Here is an 11,917-nt window from a genome sequence, read left to right on the forward strand (position 1 = left end):
GTAAAAAGTGAAAGGTTTTATTTGATAGAGCAGATATGTTGGAAGTTGGAGAAAATTACCCACAGTTAAATTCCCTCAGCCACTTGTATTAGGCAAATCGGGCCACACAATGGCGCCTGTAGCTGTGTCTTTAATATGAGACACTATGATAGGTTCGACTCTATCATATGGAAAAGATATATATATATATATATATATACACGTAAAAGCATCTGACCAATTAATTGGAATTATATTATAAATGTGGTAGCAAATTAGGTATATTTTCTCGACAGATAACACTATCCTCCCTCGTAAATTGAGGATCTTCTGTCTTTGACACTGATGTCTGACATGAATTCTACGGATGACATTATGAATTCAGGGTGGACTGAATTCAAATTACTCAAAATTTTATGCATGCAGTTGCAGCGTTCCCGTCCGTCACATATCAGAAATATCTACTTGTACATAAAATGTTAAATTTATAGGAATCGGATGCCCGTTCTTTGAGAATTAATGCATACATAGCTTTTGCTTGCAAAGCATTCCTCCACTACAACCAACCACCCAAATATATCTGAATAAGTTAGTTAGTTGATATATACCTTCCATTCGTCACATGTGAACATGCGATTTCAAGCCCCAATATTGGCTGTTCATTGTTCCAAGTATATATTGATTCTTCCTGATTACTCGTTTGAATTTGAATGTATATATTGAGTTATTCTAAAAATTGATACTCCCAAATGCAGAAGAAAGGTTCAAAAACCTACATATCCATACTTTGAAGTTTGGTTGTGAAAAATGCAGACTCTTGGGCAAATACGCACTAGCTAGAATGCCTTGATCTTCGGGCTTCTTGCACCATCTCATCCCAAACACAAACATCAGAAAGCTATCACCCATCTGGTTGGTAAAATTGACTCCGCATTGATTGCTACAGTCGTCTCTCATTACCGTCTTGAGACGATCCAACATATAAAGTATAAAAGTATGAAACATAGACATCATTGCCACTTGCTGCAAATGCAAAGCACCAGTGTAGGTTATGTGCATTGAATTTGGTCCACATTCTTGTGAGTTGTGATCAGTTTTGACTGCCCAGTAGAACACGGATATATGTGGTTAGGGGTGTCAATTAGATTGAATTCTGAATATATTATAAATGGACCTGTTCAATTGAATGTTTAGACCGTCTAATCTGTTGGAATTTGTTTTGGTTTAGATTGGTTTCAATCTAAACTTAGTCCATTGACACGTATATTCTTATCTTATATTAATAGATCAGGTATTAACTTAATCCAATCCAATCAATCTAATATAAATGTATTACAAATGGATTAAGTTCAATCCAATCTAATAATTAAATACTAGATTGGTCCAATCCAATATATCTTGTTGATCCGTTCAAATTGATTTTGGACCGAACGAAGTCCAATCCAAAACTGGTCCATTGACGCCCTTATATTTGGTTTCGGATTTAAGACAAATAGATGATAGAGTTGTAGTAGATATGATTTTCATGTTCTTTATTCTTGAGTTATTAAGGTGTTGTTTGGATTTGTGATTATTTTAGGGACGAAATCGTTTATGGGATAATCATACATTCGGTTTGATATATGGACTCTCCCCATCCACAATATTTTGTGGATAGGGACAACCACACCACAAAATATTGGCCACAACAAAATATCATGTTTGAAACCGATCTATGGTGTGGACAACCCATGAATATAATTCAGTGCAACGCCTGAACCAATTCGTCACTATGACACATTTCATTATTGAAACCGACTATAGTAGGTATCGTTCTCTTCTCTTCTCTTCTCGATCTATTGTTCTCAACCAAGAGAGGGGATTTTTGTTTTTAATATTTGCACCCTCTTCCATCCGTTGCAGCTGGTCCGACAATAGTTCTTCCAAAGGTATGTTTACCGTATTATATTTGTTTTGTTTGTGTTTTGATGCCTTGTATGAAAATTTTGTTATTTGCTTGGGCGAGGAAATTAACTGGATCATTTGAAGTAGAACTTGAGTTTGAAATTTCATAAGATTTCTATGAAATGTTTCACTTGGACCATTGATCTAGACAAATGTATTTTTATATTTATTGATAATTATGTATTGGTATTTTATTTTTATCCATGATTATTTTGTATTATTATTCCAAATTATTTGTACCTAAAATATATGAATTTTTCATTTATAATTTACTATGTAGATTATTTCACAAATTGTATATGAGATGTATGGAATCAACAGTTATGGTTATAGTGTGTAGAATATCCATGTGGGTGTGCACAAATTTAGTCTACACAATCTTATCCACAGTCCAAAACAACTACAAATAGTGGTGTGGTGTGGATTAATTGACATCCACCAATTTCTCGTCCACGTTACAAAACAAGCCTTAACATATTTGTGCTTTATTTATAGTCATAGGACAATGACGAGTTCATGGCCATGAATTCATGATATATACACTTTCAGATGGATATATGATCATTGTACCACAAACAAGCAAGGTTCAAAAAATCGTTACATATCGGTCGATATATATCATATCGAGCCCTTCCCGATATGCCCCTACAGGGGTTGTATCGGGTCAGGGCCTGGTTTAGAGGATAGCCAGGACTTAAACCAGCCCCTCTAAATCAAAATCGAGAAAAATAAGTAAAAGTTAAAAAAAGGACTGATATAGGCCAATATGCCTGACCGGCGTATCGGCCAGTATCGATACTTTGAACATTGCAAACAAGTTTGAGACAGTCTCTTTTTAGGTCCCATTCATTTTTTAGGAAGTTATGCACTTACCCGTGTAAGTTCAATTTGGTCTCATTACATTTTGATGAACAAAAAGTATTTCTCAGGTAAATTAAACAATAACCTTTTTATTCAAAAATTGTGATTATTAAAAGGGACAATTTTGTCCTATTACATTTTATCAACTTTTTCCTAGATGAAACACATGAAAGAGATATACCTAAAGAATAGAAATTTATCATGAAGTCCACAGAAAATTGAAAAAGAAGAAGAGATTGATGGTAAACAGAACCACAACCCCATTTACTAACTCCCCTCCATTTACTAAAAAACGAACGGGCGTTAGTAGAAAGATGAAGGTGGTGCTCGGTAAGTGGTTGAAAAAACTAGGGTGGGGCACTGGGGTGGACAGAAAAGGGGCCTGGGCCCTATTATTTTTCAAGTGAAAACTGTGCAATCCACTTGAGTGTCCGTAGCTAATTTGATGGCTTGTGTGTGAAATTATACAACCTAAAAAAAGAGAATGTATTTCATGCATGAAAAAAATCATATGATTAGATGATAACCGGCACCCATGATGGTTGCATTGGCAAAAGCTGATTTTGAAATTGATTTTAGAACATACAAATAAGTGAAGAACGGAAGTTTGTGGTTTTAGAATTACAAACCCATCCCAATAAAAAACAAAAAGTAAAAAAATAAATTCCATTTCAGAACCAGACAAAACCCCAACTCATCAGTCGTACTATCAGTATCAGACCATTTTCGGAGTAAAATTTTACTACAACGATTGTTAAGATGGGTTGACGACAACTATAAATATCATTATATCCTCACATTTTTCACGAGGTAGTATTTTACCAAAAAAACAATTGGTGGTAATGAAAAATTATAAATAATGCTAGAGAATAGGGAGTAAGGACCTCGCCTAATAGTTTAAGCTTTTAAGTTGACCAGTTTCATTTAATGGTAATCACAGCTTATTGACCAAGTGTTTTTATCTTGATTATTCCATTCTAATTAATTAAATTTCAGCGCCAAGGTATGAGTGGCTTATGTCAAAGACTACATGTATTCAGAGACCTCGGCTAACTGGTTAAGTACTCAAGTTCATAGGTTAAACGTAACAGCTCCTTCAGCGATAAAACCCAAACTCAAATTTCGTCCTTCAATACAACTTGCTTCATGCCTAATTTTCGGATATAATGAATGATGATACAATTAATGGCCAAACAGCTATCAACGAAAAAAGGAAGAACTTCAAGGTGGGTTTTGGGGTTGACAACGTAGCTTTTATCATTTATGATTTATGACGACCTACATTATAATATTGTATGAAAATCAACTAAACGCCTACAGAAGGGTTTATGTATGCTATGCTACGAACAACACCATCACATACATGAAACTTCTTTTCTTTCCGAGTAAAATGTAAGCACGAATGTCCCACAGTAGTGACAACTGACAAGAGCTGTTATAACTGATAATTTATAAACTGATATTTGACAGCCTCTTTACAAAGAGGTTAAACGTCTGTTCTCGATCCAACATGCTAATTCTAACGTACTTGGCTTCAGCGCCAAAATGCTTCCCGCTCCTCGTTATGATATTATAACCTCTAAGAAAGCTTTCACAATCTTCTATTCCCCCCTCACATTTCGACCAAGCAAATGCTGCATGGGAAGAAGCAATGTGGTTACTAACATTATCTCTAAAATTAAATCAACGATCCTATTAACAAATTACAATGTTATTACCAGGATGTGGTGTATTTGCCTCGCCGAAGTAGTTGCAAGATTCAGGCATGAACTCTGGAAGACTAAACAGCCCACTTTGTCTAACTGCGTCTCTTAATCGGTCCCATCTCTCAGCCATGAGACGACTAGCATGCCTGAAGAAGTTCTTGGAATCTTCACGGGAGTCCAAATGTTCACAGCTATCAGATACCACCTGGAGGATTTTTGCTGCCCGGAGCTGCGAGTCCTTTGATACACCTATGGTATTCAGCTCTATGAATTTGGTCATCTTTTTTGCTATCTCCTTGTCCTTAACAAGAGCCCACCTGCAAGATTAACATGTGTTCTCTGACATTATTGGGATCAAATCAATATATTTCAACTTGCTACAATCTACGCGATTGTGCACTAATGTTCAATATCATCAAAAGATGACAATATGGAATATAATCATTGAAGGAATAAGAGTAGCTTACCCAATGCGCGTCCCTGCATGACCTGTGCATTTGGAGACGGTGAAAAGCATGATGTCATGATTTGCAAGATATGTAATTGGAGTATAATGTGGCCAGTAGTATGCAAGGTCATGTACCACTACCCCACCATTGCGGTTAACCACAGCTTGCCTCATAAAACCATCAGGGTTGTTTGGAGATGTAACAAGTTCTATGTAAGGCTCATCTCCTTTGAAGGAATAAGCATCACCGGCCCATTTATAGAGCCCTGATTTCAGGTAGTCTGTCACTGATGGGTAGGACTGTAAGCATGACAAATTAGCACAGACGATTTCTTGTCAGTTAGGGATGAAAGGAAACAATACCAAATGTTTCTAAAAACAAGCAATTCAAGGAACAAGGATCTCGCTAGCTAAAGTCATGGAAAAGCCTCCTTTATAGCCTATTGCGAACACCTCCAGGCCCAAAAGTCCAGGGAAGGATGAAATTAGTACTGTTATTCCATGCCAGAATGCCCAAGACCCAATATATCGGAAAGAAGGCTTGATCTTATAACTCCAAAAATTCCAAATCTTTTTTTGGAAAATGTTCCAGACTGGGCCACGCCTGTACTAAACTACTAATTAAAGTAAAAACATCACTCACAAGATCAACTCGATTTCATTATTGGCTGGGCTGGAGAGAATCAGGGCACACAAATATGAAGTGAAGAATATCAGTGAGATGCCAATACAAACATGAAAATCATGCTTATTCTTAGCACAGATAAGAAGAATAACATGCCTTATCACTCAGAACACTGTATAAATGACCTATTAACTTTCACCAATTGATAGAGGTGTCAATTGGACTGGATTTGGTCCAATATGGTCCAGTCCAATGTGAGTCCACTTACAAATGGACTAGACCCAATCCAGTCCAAATCCAATCCAATCCATTAAAATGTAAATGGACTGGATTGGATCCAATCCAAACCGAATGAAATATCAAAAATTATATATAAAAAAACAGAACATATAAAAAATTACAAAAATATATTAAAATGAAGAAAATCTGAATATTACAAAAATATACCCTTTTGGCATTGAAAAAGCACTTTTATGAAAGTACTTCACAAAAGTGCTTTTGTAGTACTTTTATCCGTAGAAATGCTTTTATAAAAGTACTTCCGTAGAAGTGCTTTTATAAAAGTACTTTCGTAAAAGTGCTTTTATAAAATTGCTTTCATAGAAGTGCTTTTGTAAAAGTGCTTTCATAAAAGTGCTTTTGTAAAAGTGCTTTTATAAAAGTACTTCCATAAAAGTGCTTTCATAAAAATACTTTTATAAAAGTACTTTGTAAAAGTATTTTCATAAAAGCATTCATAAAAAAAAGTATTTTCATAAAAGTGCTTTCATAAAAGTACTTTCATAAAAGTGCTTTCATAAAAGTACTTTCATAAAAGTGGTTTTATGCTTGCTTCAATTTTGATTGGTTTCAAATTGAACAAGGGTTTGGGCTATTAGAAATTTGGTTTAGGTCCAATTCAGACCAATAAGAATATGGACCAATTTATTTTGAATTGGCCCAATCCAAAACTGGTCCATTGACACCCCTACCCATTGACGCCCTGATAGACATGGACATGGATATGGGAAACAAGGATAGAACTTCCATTTCCTACAATCATGGGCATGGATACAGGTGCCTGTATCCTATGTAATATGCTTTGTGTCATGTAAGGGTAAAGAGGATATGACTCCCATTTCCTAAAATCATGGAGATGGATATATGTATGGGTATCCCAATGTAATATGCTGGTGTCATGCATTATATCTTGTTTCTGAAGGTAAATGTCATTTATCAAGACTTGTGTCTTGTCAAAATTAAATTTTAACATGTAAAAATGTAATTACAGTATAATTTATTAAAGTATACCATTTTACATATTTTAAGTGTAGTACATATTTTAATTTGTTAAAGTATAATTTGTTAGAGTATACCATTTTACATATTTTAAGTGTCAAATGCATTGTAGTACATCTAGAAGTATCCAGTTATCATAACCAACATCAGCACACTAGGCATGCATATCTTTTAACACAAAGGCTGTTGATAGTCCTGCTAGTCTTCAATGGAAATCACAAGGGTGCTTTCACCTTGTTAAACCACGACAGTATAAACACTGGTTTCATCTTAGGAATCCTGAAGTATAATGGATATTTGGCATATGCAAGATAACAAGAGATGCACAATGGGGGAATAACAGAAGGATAATCAGGTCTTCTTTCCTTTGATAAGCAATATTGTTGGACCCAATCCAGCATATCCATGCAGATACCAATAAAGAGTGCAATGCTTAGCCCTCATAGGATGAGCTTGAACAGTTCAAAAGGGTTATGGCTATGAACTTGAAGAGTTTGAGTCAGTAGAACAGCTTGACTCCTCTCAATAAGAATCCTTTATGCACTTCGGAAAGAGTTCCAAGGGGTCTCAAGCAAGGAGAACCAAGGCATCCATTCTCTAAGAATTCCTCTGGAAAAATAAGGTAAGCTCATTAAGATTTGTTTTTGTATAACAATTTTGTTTATTGTAGGCCATAATCAGACCAAAACACCTGAAGCCTGGCACTATCGGATTTTTCAATCTACAATACAAAGAGATTCTATTATTCACCAAAAAAAAATACTAATCTAATAAGGAAATATAATCATAAGTTTAGATGCTCAATCTTCTTTTTTATAGTGTTTCCAATCAAATATACGTTGTTAATAGAAGATTTTAGAATTACTGACTTCATGACATCTGATTCAACGAAACCTAGAGCTATCCATTATAACATTCGATCATCTATTGTATAGCAATGCAGGTATTAATGTGTCAGCAAATGATAATGCTTGATTTTTGGACAATACTTATTACAGAAACAGAGAAAAGACAAAATAGAATGCAAACACAAGGAAGACTACACAAGATTCAATGTGGTTCGGCAATTTGTGACTACATCCACAAATGAACCCCTGTGAAATTTCACTATTCTCCATGCAACAAAGTACAACCCTAGTGAACAAGCAAAATTTACAAACAACTTAGATTTCTACATGTCCTGATAATTTGAATACAAGCGAGATTATATTAGCTGTACATGACATATCAATAACACTGATGTACCGAAGATATATGGTCAAATACAATTGTGGCCCATTTTGCTTGTAACAGATCTCTTAAAACACAAGAAATTTATTCATCAACAACAAATTAAATCAAATTTAGTATTGTATCATCCATTGCTCGGTGCTATTATAGAATCTCAGCACAATAAGTGTGAGATCATGGTTTTAAATGTGAAAGCAAACACTTTGTGCAAGACAATGCCAAACATTGGGCCCAATTATCCAAATCCAGTCCACTGCTCCCAAAAGCATGGGCATCCAGATCCATCATTTTTTTAATCTTAATAGTCCTTTCTAAATTAAGATAAAACCAATTATTTTGGAAACAACATAAGTGAGTTTCTGATGCTTTAAGAGCTAAAGTTGTTCACAGAAAAAAAAGGAACTCACTGAGTAGTAAGGAGCAGCAGACACCACGTTGACAGGCTCAAATGCACCTGATGAAGAGAGAGCATAAAGTGCTGCTTGAAACAGTTGTGTTGAACCTGTCCCCACAACAATATGATGATCTCTGGTTACAGCATTTCCAACTAGTTGGTGCAATCTTCTGACCTCTTTTGCGAATTCAGGCTCTAAGAACCAGCAAATATTTCCAATATCGGAAAAATAGCTCATTGATTGCCATCCAGAGATAACAACCATACTTTTGTCCCCCATGTTTTGCCAAAACTGTTCATACATAGTTGGATCGCCACTGTATAAAATTATTTGTTAGAATTAGAATCTTGCTTGCTGTAATGCCTTTTGGGTTCAATCCAACCACAATTTTGATCCAGTAACATGCTCATAAACAGGCACAACTTGAGCGGGTCTGGTTTGAGCATTAGTTAAATTTTGATGTGGCACCAGATTTGCACCCCTACTTTAGATTAATGTCTGAAAATCAAAATAAATTACTTGAAACCAAAGTTACTAAGATCTGGAAGGCAAAAGGTAGGGACATGAACTCATGAAGTATCCTCGACCCTGTCATTATGATCATACAACTTCGGTGGCCAAAAGTGCAAATCATATTTGTGGTTTACTGTCTCCACAACTTGTGCAGGGAAGAAACATTTATTTATCGTTGGTAATTTAAATTTGCAATAGAAGACCATCTCTAATGGCCAAACAGTCACCAACTCCAACTAGGTGGGCCAAGGGCTTGAGTTCATTCCTTTACTTTTCTTCATTGGCGGGTAGCAATTTGGTAAGAGCGCAGTGTCCATAAAACATTCAAAGCCAAATAGCAACAATTCAAAGGTGGGGCATGGCAATGGGTGGTATTTCAAGTGGATTCTAAAAGCCTTATTGATTCTTTTGCCTTTGCCGGTTTGCTCGAGTACGACAAGCACAAGTAATCTATGTTCCACCTATCGGTGTCCACCGTCTCGACTACATATTTTCTGCAGATTTCTCAAAGGTCATCACAGGGTTAGCTGGTAGACATGGGGGCTGGGTGTGCTAGAAGACCCACAGAACCTCTTGACACATACAAAAGATCTAGACCCAGACCCACCACTAAATGGATCTCCCACTAAGAGTCAGTGAGATGATCTTCGTACCACATGTTTTTGGAGTTTTATTGAATGGATGCTCCTCCACTGCCTGCAGAAGAACTGCAAGATTCAGGGCCGAGAATCATCTGATTTGGTTGATTCTGTTGGCAGAGAAGATCTCTCTGTCTCGGCTAAAACCCATCCATTCCCTTTTTATTTCGGTCCGGGACTCCGGGGCTACGATTAATCTTATCATGTGGTTTAAGGGTCATAACTCATAACAGATTAGCAAACAGTTCACAATTTTGGTTTAACTGCCTAAGTCGATGTTTCGTGCTACTCATCCTGCCGCTCCGCAAACCATTACCGAACCCTCCAGTTGCCAATTTGCCATCTCCGGTTCCAAAAATCCCATCCCGGCGCACGTTAGACAGATGCAGCAAAGTTCAAAGTAAAGAAACTAAAAAAAGGAAGAAAAGAACAAAAGCATAAAGGCGCCAAAAAAGGAGAGGAAGAAAGAGACTGCACTTACTGATCGAGATTTACAACCTTCTCCTTGCCGTCTTCTTCTGCTTCCGTACTCAAAGAAGGGGAGCTCTCGCTAACGTATGCCTCATGATCTGCTGCAGCAGTAGACATCGTTGCCGACTCTCTCGTCTTCTTGCTCGCCTCCTCTCCCAAACAGAACTCTGTATAGCTCTGCTTTTCTTCTGCATCAGTAGTATGAAGGCTGCTACTCCCTCTCTCATGGTCATATTCATAAATTAATCTACTGACAAGACCCACATTCAATGTAAACGATAAGAACAACAAACGAAGAAGAACCCTAGAAATCATGGTAGGTTTACCCAATACTTCATCCATGGTTTTTTGCAGTTTAGGATTTCTGGCCTAAATACAGTTTAGGATTCACAGGAGAAGAATGGAAAGAACCAACCAAATTTTTGTACGGACTTAGGTGTGGGCGGCGAGGTAAAAGATCAAGGGGGAGGGAATCAGCAGTTTAGTCGTATTTCGAAAACCTGCTCGGAGCACGCCTAACTGCCTAAATTTAAGTGCTACCTCATCTGTCTTCTAAATCTTGAGATATCTTGGGTCGACAGACTTCTTTCAGTCTAGTTGTCTGTTAGTTTTGGAGATGGTGGAAGAGGTGACCCTTTTTCTTTCCTTCTTGAGGGTGAACCCGAAATAAGTAGTTGCCTTGAGCTAAATTCGAATTAGTAGAAATCTCGAGCTCATTTTAGATCGGAAACAGATGAAATAAGGAATCTTCTTATCGAGTGATTGCTCTTTCCATTCTCTTTCTCAAATGATGATCACCATTCACCAAACAGGAAATCCTAAGAACTCAGATGAAGAAAGAAACAAATTAACGAAAGAACGTTCGGCAACAGCGAACTTGGAAGCCAAAGCGCCTTCGGACCTAAGCTGAGAAGAATCCAGGAAGGCAAGAGCAGTAGAGCACCGAGCTGAGCTGCTTTCTGAGTAGAAAAACATAAAATCACCGGTGACAGATGAAAGAAACCCTACCCTAAAGCGCTGGTTTACGGGAAAGCTAAGCTCCTCCGACATTAAAACTTGTGCTCGAAGCAAAAAATCAATAGGAATGTCTTGGCTTTCTAATGCAGAATGGATTTCAATGCTAGATCTCACTCAGAACAAACCCACACGAAAAAGCTCGCTAACAGATGATGATACTCGAGTTCGACAACAGAAAAAAAAAAGGAAGAAATATATAAAAATACAAGAGGTGATGGAACGAACTTTTAAAGAGAAGAATAAAGGTTCCGGTGCTCTCATTACACTTTCCCCTCGGTCCTCGCTTTTACATTTCCAAACTCCATGCCACCCATTATTTTGCAGTTTTGCTATTCCTTTTTTCATTAAAAAGTTCAATGGTTTTTCAAAAATCATAAATATCAGTAAAAAGTCTTAATCGTCATTTTCGAGAGGAAAACTAAAAAAAAAATATATATATATATATATAATAACTAAAATGCAGAAAAAAATAGACATGCATCTATACATTCATCACATTGATTAAATAAAAACAAGAAATAAGCTATTTTTATTAATAACAAAAATAGCTAAAAAATAAAAAAAATGCAGAAAATACTCAATCAAGTTTCTCACCTTCTCGTTGCTGTAATACCCATGAACCATAGTCAGGGTCAAATGATTCAACGGTTTAAACAAACCGGTCAAAGGTTTTTACTGTAATGCTGGGTCACAGGGTCAACCGGAAGGTCCAAAACATAAGGTGTGGCCCGTTTCCATTTATTAAAAAGCTGAAGTGACGGAACTGAATGACTTATTGCTTTTGGCTTACTGAATAAAATAATTAGCCCAAT

The 11,917-nt window shown here is 36.6% G+C and overlaps 1 protein-coding gene across 1 annotated transcript; it reads right to left on the minus strand.

Moving 5' to 3' along the window:
- Positions 1-4,144: 4,144 nt before the first annotated feature.
- On the minus strand, positions 4,145-11,469 carry LOC148862742 (tryptophan aminotransferase-related protein 2-like). The gene is made up of 5 exons (XM_088980342.1): positions 10,099-11,469; positions 8,479-8,782; positions 4,958-5,238; positions 4,503-4,807; positions 4,145-4,418 (listed from the first exon to the last, which is right to left on the minus strand). Exons 1-5 carry the CDS (start codon positions 10,428-10,430, stop codon positions 4,234-4,236), a joined length of 1,407 nt encoding a protein of 468 aa, XP_088836468.1. The 5' UTR covers positions 10,431-11,469; the 3' UTR covers positions 4,145-4,233.
- Positions 11,470-11,917: the final 448 nt, after the last annotated feature.

The sequence above is a fragment of the Nelumbo lutea genome, chromosome 3 (genome assembly GCF_056320005.1).
Source record: "Nelumbo lutea isolate HS-2025 chromosome 3, American lotus-T2T, whole genome shotgun sequence".
In the NCBI taxonomy this organism is placed as follows: Eukaryota; Viridiplantae; Streptophyta; class Magnoliopsida; order Proteales; family Nelumbonaceae; genus Nelumbo; species Nelumbo lutea.